Genomic DNA, 22185 nt, shown 5'->3' with positions numbered 1-22185 from the left:
TTACGAGCTCAATTTTTAAATATTTATAAATATTTTAAAACATATTATAATTTTTTTATTATATTAAATAGTTAATAAACTTATTTATGGCCGAGTAATTAATGTAGGGTTGGGATGAGTCTATGTCTATCCTGATCTAAGGGCAAAGCGGTCTTGGCCATATGAAAATTCCAACTCGTGGGGCCCCACTGCCACCAGCCTTGCCCACCCAATACGGTATTCGTAGCCGCAGAATCTTTGAGCTGTCACATCCAACGTCTAATATTTACTGAAATCTGGCCCATCAAGATTGGTCCACGTTGCATCTATTGGATTTTTATTTTATTGTATTTTAGATGCGGATTAAGAAAAATGAAAATATCCTGTAATTTATACTATTTCAGTTTTGAATTTTATTGATGTGATCTCATTAAAAAAGAGAAATTTTTGAAAAGATGAATCCAAGAAAAAGACGAGCGGAATTACAATAACATCCTTGGAAATATCACAATGATCATCCCCAACAAATGAGGTACTACATTAAACTTGTAAATTCCTCTTATTCGTCTTCAACTATTATATATACATCCTTAACAAGTCCGTTATCAAAGTACGAGAGTCTTAGTCTATGAGTACCTTTGCTATCTTGGTTTTTGATGAGGGCATTGGAGGTTTTATACAGAGGCCACCTCCAACACCTCTAATGTTCATCCATTTGCAAGGCAAAATCTATAAAACGTGGAAATAATCTCTTAAAGATCGTATCAAAATTTGTACCCCAATTTAATTTTAAGTTACGAACAATTCTGGACCAGTGCCACTTATTTTGAATTGTTTCCATCAAATCCCGATCTGATTAAAATCCTAATATGCCGTATAATTAGGAAAATGTATTGGTACGATTTTGGCTACCTTAAAATTTCTTAATGATTATCTGACTTAAGTATTAAAAGACTATAATCAAGAGCTTCTTAATGTGAGTGCAACAATTTTACGCGCTTGTAGATCTTCGTAGCAAAGAAATGTTGGCGTATTTATTCCATTTAAAAACCTTATTTTCATATTTGTGATGTAAGTAGAATTCAAGTAAAAAAAAAAACAGGTAACAAGATTGTGTAAGAAGCATGAGCACACATTTCCAACTCATCGTTGAAGTGGAAATCATCATGATTTCCTTTTCTAAATTATAATAATGAAAAATAGACAAGTGGATTACATTTGGTATGAGGCTGGCGACGGCACCACAGCTCACATTCCTTGGCCGTTTGGGTATTTTTTGTGATGATTGTTACTATGAGTTTTGTATAATCACAATTAATATGTAGAAAATACAGTATTATATATCATCGTATAGATTATGGTAATATGTAAGCAAGAGACAAGAATTTGATTGGTTAAGAATAGAATTGTCCCGTACTGGTGCTTCTGCTTTTGTATTTTAGATATAAATACACATAAATTATTATTTATTTAAATAATGTTATAGAGTTTCTATTAAATAAAACAGCAGAGTTTAGGTTTCATAGAATAAGAGAAAAGGGCAGCGCGGAGTGTGGATGCTAAGCACTAGGCGAGTTAAAAAGTGTCGGAATTAGGACCACTTATTAGATTATGGGCTTTGCTTCCCTACGATGCCATTTTCTGTACATTGCTTTAGCAAGTTGTCCTTTTCAGACACTTATTATCTGTCCTTGACATATACATTGCTTTAGCAAGTTGTACATTTGAGACACTTATCTGTCCTTGACATTGTTGGTACTTTATAAAGACGTATCATATTGTTTGAATGGCAAAATTTCACTTTTCATCATGTAATTATAGGTTGTTGTATTTTTTGTTTTTTATTTTTTGAATAAATACATCCCGTCCGTCTTGTAATTTTGATTCTTTTGACATATTTAATCCTGTAACTATTGATAGAATAATTTTAGTTTTGTATGTAGTTTATTAAAGCACGTTTAGTCCTGTAAATTTATAAAACTTGACACTTTTAGTCCTGCTTTTCACCGGAGCAAAAGAACGATACTGAAAAAAAAATTACGTGTTGCTCACTCGCGGGAGATGATGATTCTGTGGGAAATAGAATAAAAAATATATCTTTTCACAAGAATCCCACACATTCTCAAACCAGTATATATTCCAACTTCCCCTTCCACTTTAAAACCCTAATTTTTTCACCCGAATCCACCAATTCTCGTCCCATTCATGAATCGAGACAAAATTTGCCTAATTCACTTCACCACACACTGAATCCTTCTTGAAGGTGTCATTTTTGCTCAAAAAAGAAAGCTAGTGTGTAATCGGCAAGTAACAAAGAATGTCTGAAAAGCAGATGGTTTGCTCAGTTGAGTTAATGGTAACTTATGAAGAAGGTTTCATTCATGTGAAAGTATGGGAATAGCCAATGATTTTATTTCTATAATTTTGTTGGCGTTTTTGTTCTATGTTTGTGTAATCATTTGGGTGTTTGCGGAAATTAGGGCTGAAATGATAAATCAGTGTAGAGCTCATGAATTAAAAGGTTTTATAGTGTTTAGTAATTAACACGAGAAAACACACATTTTTTCTTTGTTATCATATCCCACTCGCCGGCAAAGTAGGACCCAAAAATGTAAATTTTAATAATATTATAAGACAATATGTGTTTTAGTAAAATACATATAGGACTGAAAATTATTATGTCAATGTTATTGTACTAATTCTTTTATTATCGATGTGTACAAAAAGTGAACATAGGATGGGGTACAAAATCAAATCACATAAAATTTATATTAATCTCAAAAAAGAAAAGTATAATTATCTTTAGACTAATAAGCCAACATAATCATATTTTTTTTCAAAAGAACAATTTAAAGATATTATAGACCATAGACATCATAAAAAAAATAAAATAAAACATTGTACAATAATGTCATAATTCGTGGTTTTTGAGTATATTATAAAAAAAAGGGGGGGGGGGGGGGGGGGGGGAAAATCAAATCACTCTGAAAAGGGGGGGGGGGGGTGGGGGGGGGTGTGCGGTGCCAACTCACAAGACGGCAGGCACATTATCTGTACCAATCATAATACACCATCTCTTCCCTGTTCAATTCCAAGCGACAATTACCTTCCTTCAACCAACTCCTCTCTCTCTCTCTCTCTCTCTCTCTTCAATTATACATACATACATACATACTTCTATATACTTCTTTACTACTCATTTCCCTGCTTTCCTTCTTCAAATTCCCTTTCTGCAATTTCTGCCGAATATTGAACCAAATACAGCTAAGTTTTCCCAAGTGATGGCGGAGGATGAAGCCAAGAAGGTTGAGCCGGAGCCCTGTTCCGACCCTCCTGCGCCGGAGCCCGCCGAAGCTCCGAAAGACGTGTCTGAGGAGAAAATCGTTGTCCCACCTCCAGCTGAAGAGAAAGCTGATGAAAGCAAAGCTCTTGTCGTGGTTGAAAGTAATTTACTCTAACAATCCCTCCCTACTGCTTGTATAAGGAGATATACTTCTTCTTTTTCACCCTGGAAGAATAGTTTTTCTTTAGTGAAAAATCAGTATTTCCACAGTCTATTTAACGAAAAAAGGGTGTGTTTCTTTCTGTCCGGAAAATTGTTTATTGAATTTGATATTTTAGTGTTTTTGCTGCAGCTTATCTTACTTAAGTTGTTTGGAGCGTCTGTTTAATGGTAATTGTCTTGCAAACTCTGAGTGGTAATCAGGACTTGAAAAATCTGCAGCTTTTTTCATGGGGTGGATGAATTCATCAGAGTTTGCAGTATAATCTATTTGCTGTTTCTTAGCCTGGACAGAACAGTTTTTCCCTCTTTTAGATTTGAATACACAAAATTTAGGAGTTAATTGTTTGTTTCATTTTTTCTCCTGAAAAACTATTTTTTCTTAATTTGTGTTTTGCTTCTAGCTGCTGTTTCTAAGTTTTATGTGAAAGGAGACACTCAAGAAATTACCTGGTGGACGTCTCATGTCTAGTCTTAAGTTGGGTGGCAATTAATTAAGCAAAAAGCAGCTTTTCCTAACTTTTAAAGCTTTTTGTGTTCATTGCTGAAGAACCAGAAGCAGCTGCTGAGGAGAAGAAACCTGAGGGCTCTATAGACAGAGGTAATCACAACTATAGTGAATCTACATGGTTTATTTCATTTTGATGGAGTGGATGAAATATATATATGCTCAAGTCCTTCAATGTTTTCTCAGATGCTGTGCTTGCACGGGTAGCAACAGAGAAGAGGTTGTCTTTGATTAAAGCATGGGAAGAAAGTGAGAAGTCAAAAGCTGAAAATAAGTATGTATTTTCTTGAAAATGCCCTGTTTATCATATATCTATTACTCCACGGTTTTTTTTCTTTTTTCTTTTTTTGGGTGTTAATCTGTTTTACTTATGAAAATGAAATTCTCAGCAAATGTTAGTAATTATGTTCTGCACCAATGTATGAAGAAAAAGAACAAAAAGTGTTGCAAAGGGTAAAGATGAAAATTCTCAACTTTTAGTAAAGAGAAACAATTCTTTTGCATCCATATAATCCTATGTTAAGTATTCCAATAAAATTACTGAATTAGCCTCGTCTGTGTCGTCCTGCTTCTTTCAGTAATGCCAAGTACGAATCCAGGATTGTTGTTTCTCATTGTTACTATATATTTACAGGGCTCAGAAGAAGATATCTGCTATTGCAGCTTGGGAGAACAGCAAGAAGGCAAGTTTAGAGGCTGAGCTTAAGAAAATTGAGGTAACAAAGTCCCACGATTTCTATCATTTCAATGAGCTTTGCATATGAAAGATCTTAAAACATCTTGTAAACTTTGTTGCCATCTTGTTCTGCAGGAGCAATTGGAGAAAAAGAAAGCAGAATATATAGAGAAAATGAAAAACAAGGTCGCTCTCGTCCACAAGGCAGCAGAAGAAAAACGAGCGATGATTGAAGCCAAACGCGGGGAAGATCTTCTCAAGGCCGAGGAGATGGCAGCAAAGTATCGTGCAACTGGAACTGGTCCGAAGAAGCTACTTGGCTGTTTCTGAAGTTGAGAATTATCTGGCCTGGTTTGAAACTGAAGTTGCATTTATACATTTTTTCACTTGGATTTATGGTTCAGATGTACTGTGTGGTGATTTTGTGTAGAATTGATATTTGTTGTTTCATTAGCATGTGTGCATAGTGATTGTATTTGTTCATAGATACATTCTGGTAGACAGTATTTACTGTATTTATGAAAACCAAAAGATCATGTTTGGAAGTTGCAAGAATGTTGATAACTTGTGTGTTACAGAGGTTTCTATCTCATTACATTAGTTTTGATCCCAACTTGTGGAAATGCATTTAGCAGTTGTCAATTGTAATAGCAGACATAACCTGTCAATTCTGGTGTTTTGGATATAGCAAAGTAGGGACAGCACTGAGACCACACATTTTTTACAACTAAAGAGAACATATATCATGGATTTGTATGAAAAGTAAGACAAGGCTAGTGATGAAGCATCCCAACAAAGAAAATTTAGTGTTCTAATGTTAAGGTTTCAAAAAGCTTGAATTCTTGATGAAAATACTTCTTTTCAAGACAGTAGTTTGGATTTCCTACCTCCCAAACTAAGAACAAGAATTGAAACAGGGCAGCTATTCGCTGGAAACTAACTTTATCAACCATGCAGGCACTAGTAAATAACTGCAAGTCTGCAACTAATGAAGGGTGCCTGTAGAGACATCATCAAAGGGATCTTGTAAGAATTCCATTTCGTTGCTGCCCATAGGGAAATCTAATAGTATCTTGAGCATTGTGTCTGACGAATCATCTGATTTTGAGTCATCAGAATTACTCCCAAACTCTTCAGCTTCCTTCTTGCAGTTCAAAAGTTTCACTTTCTGATCTGTTTCCCCGGGGAAGCTGGTTTTCTTGCAGGGTTCACTGAGGTTTCTGGCTCTGGAGCCTGATTCAATTGTTCTTATATATGATGATGTCTGTGATGCTGGACTTTGAGCTCCAGCTCCTTCCCTATCACTTGGGAATGAATCTCCAACCTTAGAATTCCACAGGCATAGGAGGTAGTCATCTTCAGATTTACTAGACAGATGGGACTCAGCAGTCTCTACTCTAACATTCTCAGACTGAACCAATAGGCGAGTTTGAGGAGATTCATGTTTCGTATCAACTGACTTAGACAGAGACGACGTCTGGTCGAGGACTTCACCACTGAATCTCTTCCTCAAATGTGAGTTCCAGAAGTTCTTGATATCATTATCTGTTCTTCCAGGTAAATTGGAGGCTATTGCAGCCCATCTGGAAAGCAGTGATCAGTGATCGATAACAGGAATATTAAGGCCCTTTAAAGAAAGAACAAAGACAAGACAGCGACAACGTTATATCATCAGCTACATAGTACATACCATTCCCCATGCAAGAAAGTAAAGTAAAAACATTGTTATAACCGGTACGTTCTTCAAGATGATACAAGGAATCTCTCACCACAAAATTTCCTTATAATTGTTCGTACAAGATTACGTAATAAGGGAACATGACAGAAGAGATTAATTACTTGTTACCAAGAGTGCTGTGCAGATGGATAATGGTATTCTCTTCATCGGGACTAAAGGGACCACGTTTGATGTCTGGTCGAAGATAGTTAGTCCAGCGAAGCCGACAGCTCTTTCCACACCGGAGGAGACCTGTAACGTCACACAACCAGGACGTCCCTCTTAGGTTCCTAAAAGACAGAAATTTGGGAACGATAATCTTAATTTCCTCGGCGACTGATGTTGTCCTAATTGGATATATGATCATCCAAAACTCTCGGCATGAAGAGGAAAGAACAACTCAATTTCTCAGACATGCATGTCTGTATCATCTGTCATGATACCTTCTCATTTTCAGCAGCCACAGTTTTCAGCAAACTTTTAGACGGAAGGCCCTTGGGAGGCCCCTTGTATATAAACAATGACATGTGGTCTTCTTAAACACATAATTTGGGAGAGTTTATAATGCAACATGATTACCCTATAGCCTTCCCAAGCCCTTTCTTTGAGGGATTGAGCAACATATTATAAGTTTGAATCAACACGCGCCACGTCAAGTATAAAAGCTTCATATCATGCATTAAAATGCAAAAAAGTGTAACAAGAGAGAAGTAATGAAACCAGCAAGTCGAGGGAGATTTCTCCAAGTGGTTTGCCCATTTTGAGTGATGAAGTCAACAAGAATCTTATCCTCCTCAGCACTCCAAGCCCCTTTCCTCAATCCCTCTCTTTCACAACATGCCTTTTTCCCCTTCTTCTTCTTCTTCTTCTCCTCCTTCATCTCATCTCTCTTTTTCCCCATTTTCAACCACAACCCACAAACCTCACTGCCCAAAAACAAAAACACAGTAAATAAAACCAAACCAGCTGTCTTTTTACCAAAAATCTTAAAGAATAGGTGTCTCTCTCTCCCTCTCTCTCCCTCTGTGAAAACTACATGCATAGGTACATGTACATATACATATATAGACGACAGAAAATTCTAGAGAGAGAAAGGGCCCTTACCAGAAGATATATGATCAAGATTGAGAAATACAGAATAAGTGTGTGGATCAAAGAGGTGTTGATCTTCAGTTTTAGCTGATTTTCATCAACTTCTCAGCAAGATGACCAAAGATTGTGAATTCTTTCTGCCTTACTACCAATATATTAATTTTGATGAATATATTTAACAAAAAAGTATAATAGAAAGAAAAAAGAAAACACCAATAATTAAATTAAATAGGATGATCTTCCTCGTTCTTCATGCAGCCCCCATCAGCTTTTATATTTTATGTTACACGTGTTTGGACATATGGAAACTACCAAATTTCTTTATTTTGGGGTCTACCTTCAAATTATATTATCTTTCAAATACTTTGGAATTTCAACTGTTCTAAAATCGTATTACACGAGTTTGGTGATGATCTCTCTTTTCTTTCCTCTCTGATTGGATTTTTCATTTCAAGTCTGCAGGTTGCAGTTTTTATTGTATGTATATATATATATAAATATAAATTAAATAAAATACATGATGTTATTTTTATACACGTATAATGTGTCTATATTAAATGAATTACACGATCGTTGCAACACAATTTAAAATTTCCCATAATTTTTCTGATAGTCGATCAGTAATTATGTTTCATACTCATAAAACACACTCTATAGGGTGCTTTAAGGGTGGTCGCAACTATTTAAGATAAGCATTTAATATAATTTATTATCAAAGATAAATTGAAAAGATCATTTCATTTTCCAGCTTCTGCTTTTAAATAAGTTAGGTGAAACTAATTTAAGTTAAAAGCTACAAGAAACTCCTTATCAATTTTCATATATAGCTTATTGGAAAAATTATAAATATTAAATTATTTTTCTAAACGCTTCAACTTCAACCATTTTCCATTTTTTCACAATATTTTTTTTACACATCAAAATCACGTCATATCAGCGTAATATACATTTTATTATTAATTCATAAATTTGATATTCTTAGATTCTACGCAATTTAAAAAAAAAAAAAAAACCTTATCTTGTAAAATAGTAATTTTTTGACTTTAATTTGTCTGAAAACCAAATATTTTTATAGACACGCTCAAATATTTAATTTCAAGAAGCAGCGACGATTTTCGTTATAGTTTTGTTGTGTGTAATGCGCAGCATGCCTGCTCATCACTCACCTTCCTTCTACATCATCATAACAATATTTTCATTTATTTAAATTTAAATATAACAGACTATATTTTTGATAAAATAACTCATGGGATTAAATTTATTTAACCCAAAAAAAAAAAGGGGCTTGTAGATCACGAGTTTGACTGTTAATATTAATTTTGATCTGTTTTGTTTTAATTAAGTAAAAATACAATTACGAACATGTGCTTTATACAATAGTCATGACTGGAATTGGAGATTACATATTGATGGAGAATTGTTCCGATCACACTCTAACGTAGATAAGTAAAAAGTTTGAGTGACTTATAAATTTAAAAATTCTTAACTCCTCTCTATGGGGACATATTTTCAGAATAAAATTATGAGATTTATATGAAACCAAAACAGACTATCACGTGACAAGGTACGAATCGAATAGCAAATCACATCACATCTGATGAGAATTGCTGAGCTAATGGTCCTTATTCATCATAACAGGAAAATTAAGATATGATTGGTATATTATTATTATTATTTAAAGGTCTCACAAATATTATTACAATATTGAAGGAATAATAGTAATTTAAAGTTAAGCTGAAAAAATAAATAAAAGGAGAGAAGAAAGTGTGGGGGAATCAGAAAAAATAAAGGGAGTATGAGGGTAGAAAAAGAAAAGTACATAAAAAGGAAAAGGAAGGGAAAGCAAAACATATTTATAAAGAAATAAAAGAGACTGAAAAAAAGTGAGAAGAATATTAGTTACTTTAACTCAATTATTATGATGTTAATTTTAGGGATAATTACACTATTTTTCTTTGAGGTTTGTTTTTACTCGATAAATAGATCATTTCGTAAGTTAAAATTCACTCGATTTGATGATATTAATAAAAAAAAAAAAGAATGATAATCCATATGTACCCTTAACTTATTACTAATTTATTGCAAGTCAAGCAAATCTTTTCTGACCTAACTACCCTTATAAATCTTCATATGCTAGTCCATATGAAGAGGTATATATTCACCCCTTATAAATATTCATATACTAATGCATATCAACAGGTATATTTTCATCCTTATATGATCAAAAAAGAGTTTGACTTGCAATGAGTTAATAATAAGTCAATTGGGAGGGCGGATTGGGGAGGGGGGGGGGTAAATATGGATTTTCATTTAAGTTTTTGCTAATATTAGAAAATTCAATTAATTTTAATTTGGGAGGAACTATGTGTTTGATAGAAGCAGTAAGATGAAATTTTTTAAACTACAAGAGGTCTCCGTATAATTACACCAAATCTTAGGAGAGGACAGTGCAATTATCCCTTAATTCTAAAAACTATACATGTATACAAAGTAATATGAAAAATATATTTATTTAATTATATCACTCATACAACATACAAGCATATTAATTAATGCTTTTTTCAACTATTTTACTATTTTTATTTTTGTGGAACAAATTACGATGCATAATATATACTTTTCTAAATTTCATATTATTATTATTATTAAGAAGTTATTAGTTATAACTTTAATAACTAATTAATCCAACAATAATAAATGAATAAACCTCAAGTAAATATAAAATAAAATAATAATTCCAAATTGAAAGTTTTTAAGTATATACTCCATTGCAAATTCACTCAAGCCCAGGCCCTTATATGTAAATTGTTAATATCAACCACACATACCCTTACAATCACACCAACAAAGGGAAAAATCATTTATTATAGTGAAAAGATTATTGTTTCGTTTTGTATGTGGATGTGAAAGCTTTGGTTTATGGATATGATTCGTAAGTACTTCTATAACTGACTTCTGCATCTGCAACTCTCATACATACATATCATAACTCATGCAGAATTCTCCTGGAAAATAATCAATCAGGCAACTTTCCAAATCCTCCAACCTAAGCATATCATCCACAGATACCTCGTCCTGTTTCCTGTCCGATTCACTACAAGACGTCCCTTCGTTAACCAGCAAACCATCGACTAAATTGTCTTCAGGACTCGAGCTATGGTTGTCAAGATTACCTTCATTCTTGAAATGATCGAATGAGAGCCACTCTGCGAAAAGAACCTTAGGAAAACTGCACTGTTGTGCCAATCTTTCTATGTGTTGAAAAGAAGTTGATGATTCTAGTCCTCGAATTTCTCCGTATTTGTAGTTATTTTTAGTAGTCTGAGCTTCAGTTTCAGACATTTTTACCACTCTTCTTTTCTTCAGACAAGAATGCCAGTAGTTCTTTATCTCATTATCAGTTCTTCCTGGTAAATGCTGTGCAATTTGAGACCACCTGACAGATTGAAACATCTCTGTCCGTTAGAAAATTCTTAATACATCAGTCTCAAGATGCAAGAATGATCATTTCTAGTCGAACTTGCAGCCCTTTCGTCTGTGTAAGTTGTATGAAAGGGAACAAAAAACTAACAGAGTTGAAATGGAAAAGAACATAGTCTTTTACTTGTTGCCTAATATTCGATGAAGGGACAGCACCGTCTCCTCTTCTGCTACGCTGAACGCCCCTCTCTTTAGTCCCGGTCTTAAGTAATTAATCCACCTCAATCTGCAGCTCTTTCCATTTCTTTGTAAACCTGTCAATCAATCAAATGTTAACACAAAACTCCATCATTGTTGACTTCTAGCAGCCAATCACACTGGTCCAAAATCTTATTATATGCAGTATGGTAAAGGATAACGAATTTGTAGGCTTACATCATTAGCTATTACAATAACACCACTAAGATTTGAGCATGTTAGAAAAAGAACCTCTTGAAAAATAATGCTGCATTTTCCGCAGCCATATTTTAGATTAGTAATGATAACCAGTGAAATAGTCCTACATAACATTTTTAAATGGTGTGTTCTTGAAACGACAGAAATTGAAGAGTATTTGACAGAATCTGTAGATTTTTCCCTTTTGGACACACACAATGTCAAAGTACTAAGTGCAAGAAATAACAAGGATGACAATGTGAAGATTCAGGTTCTACTAACCCCCCATCATCATTCTTGCAAAAATAGTCAATGATGTTCCTCCGTAAGTTACATTAATTGTTCTTAACAGATTTCATCAAGAACAGTGTGTACTGTGTGAACTGACCGGCATTGATAGCAACAGAGCTCCAGCAGCCATGACCGTGCTTCAGAACATAGTTTCTGAGCTTCTGGTCTTCATCGGGTGACCACAACCCCTTCTTATGCTTCTTTATTGACTTGTCCAATGTTGTGCCAGCCATTTTCAGACAACGGGGGGCCTCAACACTTGATTCGATAATACATAAACATATGCAATGTGTTTTATACAAGAAACAGGGGAGACATAGGAATTTAAAGGACGGATTAGTTAGAGAAGAACATGTTTCTTTATTGGAAGGAACAAAAAAGAAATGGTTTTGACATTAACTACCTCTTTCAGGCCTAAAGCTGGAAAAGGGCTGTAAAGAAATGACATAAAGAACACAATTGTGTAGATTTTAAGGATTATTTTACACTGATAGTGTTAAGTGATGTCTGGAAATAGTGAGTAGGTGTCCCGTTTGGCAAATTTTTAGGAAGAGAAAAAAGGAGTCGACTGGCTGCAGGATCTTTGTATTGTGTCATTAAGCAGGCTTGAAACCTACTTGACAGGCACCATTAACTGTGTCTTAATTCTATTTTTGGTGGGCCTAATGAGGATGCTGGAGAGGTAATATTGTATTGAAATAGTTACTCTTACTACTAACTAATCATTGGACTGCAAATCTAGGCATGGCTGATGTGGGGTCCATGTTATTACAAATATCCTAAATGATCGGAAAATGTTTAAATAGGACACATCACTGTGGGTCGAGTCGGTTCTAATCCGCAACAAGCTCCTCCGACAGTCAATCCTCAAACGGATCAAATGAGCTAGTTCATAATATTATTTTGATGGGAATCATCCTAATGGAATCGATATAATAGCAACAGGCCAAGCCAGGAGCTCTCAACGGTGCATTAACAGGTAGCTTGCAAATTGTTTTGTACTTGTCCGACACTTGAGGACTTCGGCAGACCCAATGCAGTTCTTAGAAGAGCTGGTTTATGAAGCGCCGGGCTAGCTCGCAAAGACCCGCATCATCTTTGCTCTGTCAGCCAACTGATAATTGTAATCTGGCAGAGGTGTCATGACAAGTTTCTATAACCTACAGTTACAAGTCAGAAACTTGTTTTTGTTTTTTACCACCCAACATACATTCACATATCTAAGACTCACGAGACATATAAAGAAGTCTTGTCTTAAACCATAGGGCTGTCATCACGGGGATCAATAGATCAGAAGCTTGTAATATTCCAAATTCAGTGATCAACAGCAAGGCATCCATATATATATATAAACATAAAGGATAATTACATCGTTCTCCCTTGATATTAATGTAATTACACATAAACCCTCTGTAATTTGAATAATTACATTAAAACCCCAGATGTTTGTTTTCTTCCGAACCATAAGTAGTCTATTAAGGGATCTACGTATTGATGGGCATTGTAATTATCCGGACAAACAATTTCTTCCCCGTTGATGCATAAACCAATTTCTCCTGGTACAATTACATTTATTACATACATGCATAAATTAATGTAAATAATCATTTATTTTCCTCACATTTTAACAGTATAATAGGAAAGTCAGAATCATATAATATAACAGTTTCTTTGACTTTCTTAATCTTTGTTGCAAAGAGTTCTGCTCATCAAAGTACAAAAAACATAAAAAGGTGTTGGAGTGTGCAACGGGAACCAATGTTGTTACAGTCCTACTCACATCGAAATCTTTTTCTGCTTGCATACAGTGACACTTCAATAAACAATGGAGCAATCTGAACAAAAAGAAAGAGAGAAATCCTCTCTTGACATGAAAAATCATATTCATCAGCTAGTCTGACTAAGTATTACACGTACATGCGGCTAACAGTTTGCCCTAGGACAGTAGCTAAATGGTATGACTCCACACCTAAAACAACTCTTAATGCTTACATCGCATACCATACAGCTTTCACTGAGAATCGTGGTTCTTCATCTAATTTGTCTCCTTAACAACTCAATTACACCATTAAGTATTAAAACAGAAAAAAGTTGAAAAACATAAAACAACTTCTTAATAACACAAGAACACAAGTAGTCGAATAAGACAAAAGCTACACCAAGGACCCAACTCATATCGGATGATCAACTAGGTCGAAATATATAACAAGTTGAAAGTTAGAACAGTCTCCGAATGTATCGAGATATGAAGCAGAGTGTGAATTTTTTCCACTGAAAACCTGCAACCTGGCAGACTAAACAATTCAGGATCATCAGTCGCATTCTGTCTCCTGTCTGAATTCTACAGAGCCCCAAACTGATCTATGGATGGATCATGTTGAACTGAAACCGAGATAACTGCTGCGGGATGGTAGATATAACAGGTCCATATCTCTGACATTGATCAACAAAGACACTTGTTGTAAGTATTATATGATAAAGGCGAAACTACCTGCAAATGCTGATAAAAAACTGGAGAAAAAGGATAGCAGCACTCATAACATGAACTCCAGAGGATACTTGACAAGGTATTCAAGGTTAACATACTGACAAAACATGCTCAAATCTATATATGAACTTCACATATAGACATGCTATTATACAGCCAACTGTTTCTCTTTTTCTTTTTTTCCATTCTTTTTCCCTTCTATAACAAAAAAAGGAAGTTACAGGAGCCATATATGTGGGTGTAGTATAGGAATGATATTCTCACCTGAACATTGTCATATAGTTCAAACAATGGAACAGCAAGGAGTTTCAAGTTCTTGGGCACAGCAAAATACTCTCTTTCAGACAGGTGAACAAGGAAAAGTTTCTTGCACTCCTGCATGCACAAAATTCAATGCTGAGCATTATTTCATGGGGGATGCTAATTTGAAATGAGAATTGCTGTGATTTTACCTTAGGCTTTGTTATGTGTGGCGGGCAATAAGGATACATGATTGTTTCAAAGTTTGGTCTCCACCAGATTGCTACACACTCACCAATCTGCATAAAATTTGCATCTCACATAATTACCATCTCCAAGGTAGAAATTTAACAAGAAAATTTGGATCAATATCTAGAGGATAGGCACAAAACAAGGCATGTCAAAAATCACAATGGCTTCCTTTATGCATAGCAATATATCAAGCAACCACTAGGATAATGCATTACACTGGGACAAAGTTAAGTAGCAGATAATCTCAAGCCTCTGGTTGGGAAGATACATCTCAAAGCATACTGAACTAAACCCCACCCCCCTTCACAATGGATTCCTGTAAGTTTTTGTACCTTAAATAAGCAACTGTTCCTTAAATATTACCTGCCAATCTGGCTGCAGGGAAGGCGAATTTGCAGCAAGTTTGCTAGAGAGTTTTCTTTTCAAGCCTTCAATTTCTGTGGAGTGGTTTCGAGGGAAAAACAAATGTAAGATGAACACAATCAAGAAAAATTCCAGATGTGAAATAGGACTTTGTTTTTAGAGCTCAACTATTTCCTACTATTGCTTGCTTTCTTTCTATCCTCCTTCCATTTATTTCAAAAAAGAAAAATGTAGTAAATATCATACCATTCTCTCCTGGCTTTAATCTACCACCAGGAAGTTTACAGAAAGTATTTCCAATTTGCAAAAGAAGAATATGGGGATGATTATGCTCTTGTACCTGCAAGTTCAGATGTTTAACAGAACTAAATTAACAAATTTAGCCACTGTTAGATGACAAAACTCCATTACATCAGAACTCTATAACAATCCAGTCTGTTACAAGAGGACCCCATAATATGTAGGTAATTACTCCTCTAAAGCAGCTGCCCCTCTCATTTACCATGCATTTAATTAAACAAACAAGTCTCAGAAAGATCACCTCATAACATGATCTAATTGTAAACAGGAGGACAAACATTAATAGAATAACTTTCAAAAAGCACTGCAGAACAACAGTCAAGACAAAACCAATCGATTCAGACATGATACAGAGACGGCTGCAAAAGTAAATGACTTATTGAGGAACAACGTTGGGACTTTATCCACTCCCGATGACAGAAGATAAAAACACAATTATCGTATATCCATGAGATCAGTAAAAACTTGCTACACACAAGGAAGTTACCAATCCTTTGTTTGCGTATCAAATTAAATCATGAAAGCTGGGAATCATGTTTTCTACGTACAATAAAAATTGCGAATGGAGGAGAAAATGCATACCAATAAAATACCCTCGACGCTAGTCCTCATGCCTTCCTTCATGTAGCTGCAAATAAGAAACCACTTAAAATTCAGCAAAAACCCACCACTAACAGCATCTCCAGCGGACAAACAGTAAAACCCTAGACACAATCACTTGTCAATCTAGGGTTTTACTAAACCAACAGAACATCCAAAGGCAGAAAAAACTAAGAAAATAAAAATTAAAACAAAATACGAACTTGACTTTCATACGGGCAAGGCGATCGGCGACGGAGGTATCTTTCTCCATCTTCGGCTCTTTGGTGCCGAAAGTGTAGCTCGACAGAGGATACGTATTCACCACCGGCGACGTCACCATTTCTCCCTATTTCTTCCAAATACCCTCCTTCTTCCTCCTCTTGATCCACCGCAGATTGGCGAGTGTGAATTCTCTCCGTTTTCCTACAGAATTCAGAGATGGTCGAGCGGGAGGAAACGAAAGCGAAAGCCCCACGATGTAGTTGGGTCGGGTGCCCATTCACTTTATCTAGAATTTGGATCCGATTCGGGTATGGTCCAAGAAGTATTGGGCCTCAATTGGATCCAAAAGGTTATACATTAAAATATATATATATATATATACACATACTAAGATAAATGTGCCCATATCTAGTTGATTGTAAGTTTTTTTTATTAATTAAAATAAATCGATTACAAATACAATCATTTATATTGATTCAATGTTTAACAAAAATTGTTACAATAATAATATTCTACTCAATAATACCTATTATTATAGTAGACCAACTTTTATTTACAACAACAGAGAACATCCCACACACCTGATGGAGTTCGAATACATTTACCTATAAGATTATAAGGCCTCATTTACCTATAAGTGGATGAATCCCATGTCATCGTGAAAGATGATAAAGGTCCCATATTGTAGTTTTCTTCCATTTAATTTATAATGTATGAGAATAAACAATTAAAATTCAAAGAATCATGATTATTGTAATTATGTAGTAATTTAAGAGGAATCATGAATCCTATTCCTCCATAAGATAGATTATGAGCTTTAATCGATTTAACTCATTCGTAATAACAGGTCTTTAAAGATTAATTTAATTGTGATCGAAATAACTACAAGATATGTTGGCTGTAAAGAGTACAGCGGTCGGCAGTTAGGAGGTGACAAGGCAAGAACCTTGTTCATGCTACTTTTAGAGCCCTATTGGCCTTTTCGATTTATCATATTTGGAAGGTGAGGAATATGGGACATTTCATCAGATTCAATATTTTTCAAAATAAGTAACGACTGTTGTTTTAGAGCAATTATTTTGGGTGTGTAGTTATAGTGAGCTTCCCCATTCCGTTCAATTATTGAGCTTGTATAGATTATGGCGCATTGCTTGGACTTGATATTCTCTAGCATCACTAGGCTTATGCTTGTTGTACTTTGTACCCCTCTTTTCTTATTAATGAAACTTACTGTTATCTAAAAAAAAAAAAATAATTATCACTCACATACAGTTCACTGAAAATTCATTTGATCACACTAAAAAAGTATTATTATATAATGAATCTAACCTAATAGAAAAGAACAATATGAATGTCTTTCTTATTAGACCATTTATGTATATTTGTCTCAATATTACATGCCCTCTGTCTCTGATTTAGGGTTTAAATGATCCGTCAAACCCTAATTGTGGATTTTAATAAGAGAAAAAAGAAAATTACCACCAAGAAGAAACCACCATCCTAGATATATAGTTCAATGTTTCTATTATGATTTTATTTATTTTATATATCATTAATTCCCAAATTACAAGCTATATATATGTAATATAAATTAAATTATACGTAGAAGAATATCCGAAGAAAGCAATCTTGATTTGCAATCTGTAATGCAGAAGTAGTAGATTAGATTTCCCCTATTATTGTTGTTGTTGTCTCTTCCATTACATGATCTATGTAAGAAAAAACCAAGAAATTTATATATATATATATATATATATAATTCCATTAATTTTTCTCAATTTTTGAAACTATTAATTAAATTAAAATTCCAAAGAAACTGCTTATGAGCATAAGCGTGACCTCTTTTCACCCTCAAACACCTGCAACACCCCGTCAGAACCACCGGCCACCAGCGTGCACCGTTCTCCTCCCGTCTCCCGCCAGCAAACGCCGCTCACAAAACCCGGTTCGCACCGAGGCTGCGCCGCCTGTTCGAACCCACCAACCCAAATCGGTTTGCCCCATCTCATGTCATACACATATACTTGGTTGTTTTCGGAGCCACAGCTGAATAATCCGCCGGTTCTCCAGACCGACAGCCCCACAAATCTTCTGCTGTTGACGTGGCCTTTGTACGTCCTAATCAGGTGCTGATTCTCTGCGTCCCACATCTTCAAACACCCATCAGTCGACGATGAAACTATCTTCTGCTGATCAAGAAATCTCGTGTACGTCACGGCCTTCCGGTGCCCGTCCAGGATAAAAACCGGGTCCACCATTCTGCGCACGTCGTAGCCGTAGATTTTGTGGTCGGAGCATCCGACGGCTACCAGGAACCCACCGAATGGGTTGAACTCTACGCTGCAAACCGGGCTGCATCCATACCGGTCCGGCTCAACTGAAGCCAGGGTTTTCCCCATATCGCAACGTGTATCCCATACTTGCATTGTGCCGTCATCCGAACCGGACCCCCCAAGAGTCGGATTCCAATTCGAGTAGTCCATACTCCAAACCCGCCTACCCCCATGCTCGTCGCGCTCGAAAACGGGCACCCGTTTTTCGAGATCATACTCCATGACAACCCCGTCATAGTCCCCAGATCCAATGACCCGTGAACCCGACCCGGGCTTCCACTTAAGACTGCTTAGTTTCGCCGGAGTACACATGTAGTATTCGCATGCAGCGGAGTGGTCGAGAAACGCGGCGTTCCCGTCGCCATTCTCCCTCGACAAAAGTAATTTCTGGGCGTTGTAAATCCTGATTTTCCGAGCGATGCCACCGGTGGCGAAAAAGGAGTTGCTGCGGTCGAATTCCACAACCCCAATGGCGTCAGAACCCACGGCGCACCCGGCGGCGGCTGAAGAAATTACGGCGGAGAGATTGAAGTCCCACTCACACCTGGGCTGATCATCGACGGCCGCGCGTGGTTGCTCTCCTTCTTCATTTTGTCGTCCCCGTATTGTATATGGGATTACTGATCCGGGCTGTTGGAGACGGAAATGGGAGGAGAAGTTTCTCATTTCCCATTCACATGAGATTGACCCAACTTTTAAATTCATGTGGCAGTGGAGTGGAGGAGAATCAAGAATGGGTTGCTGCTGCCGGATTTCTCTTTCTGTATTTTGGTAAAATTTTTCAGGCCAATGAAAGGCTTCGATAGAGGCTAAGCTTAGCTATGCAGGTTGAGTGCTTTATCTATGACCCAGATTCTTTATCCTACTGCCCTATCCTTCACTTTCAATCCCAATCTTTTATTTTAAATTTGAAATATTAAGTCCACCTTCATAAATTTTTTGGTATAATTAGATATATTTTTTAATTTTAAAAATTATATTTAATATCTATATATTTTTTTCTGTTTAATAATAGATTCTTCTTTTAGTTAAAATTAAAGAAATTTAATTATTTATATTAACAAAAAAAGTTGAATGAAACGACATATATATTTTCTCCTGATTAATTAGTTATTGGCTTATTGTAGGTTAAACAGATATTTTCTTGTTATTATATATCTTCATAAAAGTGATAAATTTTCTCACATGCATTAATATGTATGAATATGTATAATAATAGTTTGATGATAAAATATTTATTTGACATGTGATAAGTCAATTGAAACATCCAAATTTTTTGCTAACAGCATCATTTCGTTAATTTTTTACTAGCAGAAGGATCTATTTATTAAACGAAATTTAATGTTAATTATATTAAATATAGATTTATGTATAATCATATCGAATTTCGGGCTAGACAGTGTAATTATCTCTTTACATTCTTCTTTTTATTATTAATAATAAATTTTACATTATTTTACATATTTATATATAAAAGATATTCGGAACAATTAATAAATGTTGAGAAGACATAAAAAGTGTAAGTCGGTAAAATAATTTAAATTAAAAAGAAATAAAGACACGAACTTAATACTTTTCGGCTATAAAATTATATTAGCAATAGAAACATACCATTATTTAATATAAAGATTTATGATACTAGTTTGAGGTATTTAATATATATATATATATATATATTATAACTTAATATATATAATGTTAAATTAAGCTATAAATAATTACTATTTTTGTTTCCACAAAGAACATTCATCTTTTCCTTTCTCTTAATTCCAACTTCTTTAGTTTCTTTCTCAATTATGGAAAATATTTATATTGTTCAAGATCGAACACCATAAATCAAATCAATCTCTTTAAATCGTAAATTAATTTAAATTGTAAATTAATTATATAATAAATATATATAATTATTATTTTATTAATTAAAAATTGATTGAACTTAGTTAGTATCATAATTTATCGAGACAATAACATAGACGTAATCATAGTATCCCCGTCGATGCATATCCAATTCGGACACGTAGTCTTTTTTTCGTTTTTGATCTAGCAGTTGGGAGACGTAGTTGAGACTGATAAAAAACATTAATTGATAGTTGAGTATTTTATTTTATTTTTTTGGAATTGTATAAGTGGTGGAGGAAGAGGTGAAATGGTGGTTGCATGTGTACCTCAATTCCGTAACAGGAGTGGTTGTGGACATAGGCTTTTCGGGCACCAATGTCTGACGTGGTCTAAATTCAACCTTTTGTCTTTTCAATTCTTGTAACCAACATTTAATTTGTCCAAACTGTATGCTATTAATGTTATTACTATTCAGATTTAGGTATGGTTGAATGAAAACCATATTTTTTGAATGAAATTCATGATTGTCAATGACATCTAGATCGACACGTCCTACTTATTAATATTGGTCGGGGATAAAATGATAATGAAATTCGATCTCATGCAAAAGATGATGTAGGTGAAGTGAAGCCGTACTAGAGATTCATTTCAGGTCATTAATTAGTTGTAGAGATAGGTAGGGCTAACTCTGAGGGATTTATTTTAGTCACAAATATGTTTTATTTCAAAATTATTGATGAAAGCTAATCAACAATGCAATAAATTCGAGTAAGTCGTCCCTTTGGAGCTCTTATGACTGTTAGCCCTTGTGGCTCTACAAAGTACAACTCGTGCATTTCTCACCAGGCAACAACTGCGACGTTGCAATGATGTTAGCTCACTGGAAAATCTAAACACCAAATGTAGTAATCCACTCATTTCAGAATTATGACGGATCAATACTCCTTGTTCCCAAAATTCTTGCACCACAGCTGGGAGGGAATTGGCCGAACTGGAAGGTGAGGACGTTGCTGCAACAAATACAGTGTTAATACAGAATGTATCGCTTCAGAATAACTGAAACAAGGAACAGGTAGTGACGAGCAATTCAGAGTAATTGAGTAAATATAAGGAGAGAAAACATGATTATCCAAAAGTCTCCACAAAGCAGGGGAAACAAATATACCCAACATTGTAACTACTTATTAACTATGTTTTCAGAATGTTGGAGAAATTTGACGGGCTGATATGATTCTTCCACAAAATAATTCTACCAATAGTCAAGTTCTTCTACTACAAGTTAATGTCTCTTTCAAGAGTATAGTCTTGAACACTTCCAGAGATTGACTAAAGTGTTTTCATTCTGATCCTGGAATATATTTAAACAGATCAGCAAAAATTGGGTTCCCCAGGAATATATATCCTCAAGCATATGAGTCCCGTAATCCCACAAGCCCACAAGAGAAGTTACATCATCAGCACAATTTAGCCTCACAGGAAAGACTCCACAGCAAATATATTTGTGGATTCACCAAGCAGAAATCGAGCTTTCCCTTTCTGTGTGTAAATAATTTCATTATGATAATGAAATGATCACCGTTGTGCCTTAAATCAAGACAACAAGCTGAAGAAAATAATATAACCAAGGTTCAAAGAGTTGTAAGCAAATGTTATTGATTGTTTTGATGGATAGGCGCCTAGTTTTCAATATTTTCAAATCCAACCACTCATTAGAAAGCTCATTCCATGCTCTACACGGGATTATTCTGATGAATATGCAAAGAAGTACCGCCCTTTATTAAAGAACAAGCAATGGAAAGAAAAACTTAACTGATGCATAAATGAACTGCATCATCCCCAGTAACACAATTACATGAACAGGCTAACAACAACAACGTTCTGTACAGGAATAGTACCAGTGGAAACAAGTGTTTGTTAGCACGGATGAGGAATATTTCTCGTTTTCA

The 22185-nt window shown here is 35.1% G+C and overlaps 5 protein-coding genes across 5 annotated transcripts; 1 reads left to right on the top strand and 4 right to left on the bottom strand.

Annotated features, from left to right (window-relative positions):
- Positions 3077 to 5237, top strand: LOC105166669 (remorin-like). The gene is made up of 5 exons (XM_011086110.2): positions 3077 to 3423; positions 4032 to 4082; positions 4176 to 4263; positions 4624 to 4705; positions 4801 to 5237. Exons 1-5 carry the CDS (start codon positions 3261 to 3263, stop codon positions 4993 to 4995), a joined length of 579 nt encoding a protein of 192 aa, XP_011084412.1. The 5' UTR covers positions 3077 to 3260; the 3' UTR covers positions 4996 to 5237.
- Positions 5058 to 7742, bottom strand: LOC105166671 (myb-related protein 308-like). The gene is made up of 4 exons (XM_011086111.2): positions 7487 to 7742; positions 7103 to 7308; positions 6505 to 6634; positions 5058 to 6248 (listed from the first exon to the last, which is right to left on the bottom strand). Exons 2-4 carry the CDS (start codon positions 7281 to 7283, stop codon positions 5651 to 5653), a joined length of 909 nt encoding a protein of 302 aa, XP_011084413.1. The 5' UTR covers positions 7284 to 7308; positions 7487 to 7742; the 3' UTR covers positions 5058 to 5650.
- On the bottom strand, positions 10386 to 17566 carry LOC105166907 (transcription factor LAF1-like). The gene is made up of 5 exons (XM_011086427.2): positions 17561 to 17566; positions 17028 to 17045; positions 11718 to 11829; positions 11079 to 11208; positions 10386 to 10910 (listed from the first exon to the last, which is right to left on the bottom strand). Exons 1-5 carry the CDS (start codon positions 17564 to 17566, stop codon positions 10445 to 10447), a joined length of 732 nt encoding a protein of 243 aa, XP_011084729.1. The 3' UTR covers positions 10386 to 10444.
- Positions 13457 to 16332, bottom strand: LOC105166668 (pre-mRNA cleavage factor Im 25 kDa subunit 2). Its single transcript, XM_011086109.2, has 7 exons — positions 16067 to 16332; positions 15846 to 15891; positions 15210 to 15303; positions 14964 to 15037; positions 14561 to 14647; positions 14373 to 14483; positions 13457 to 14053 (listed from the first exon to the last, which is right to left on the bottom strand). The coding sequence occupies exons 1-7, from the start codon at positions 16183 to 16185 to the stop codon at positions 13982 to 13984; spliced, it is 603 nt and encodes a 200-aa protein (XP_011084411.1). The 5' UTR covers positions 16186 to 16332; the 3' UTR covers positions 13457 to 13981.
- On the bottom strand, positions 17867 to 19245 carry LOC105166906 (WD repeat-containing protein RUP2-like). The gene has a single exon (XM_011086426.2). It carries the CDS (start codon positions 19103 to 19105, stop codon positions 17888 to 17890), a length of 1218 nt encoding a protein of 405 aa, XP_011084728.2. The 5' UTR covers positions 19106 to 19245; the 3' UTR covers positions 17867 to 17887.

The sequence above is a fragment of the Sesamum indicum genome, linkage group LG7, assembly GCF_000512975.1.
Source record: "Sesamum indicum cultivar Zhongzhi No. 13 linkage group LG7, S_indicum_v1.0, whole genome shotgun sequence".
NCBI lineage: Eukaryota > Viridiplantae > Streptophyta > Magnoliopsida > Lamiales > Pedaliaceae > Sesamum > Sesamum indicum.
Note: the sequence above shows the minus strand (reverse complement) of the source record. Positions and strands in the feature narration are given on the sequence as shown.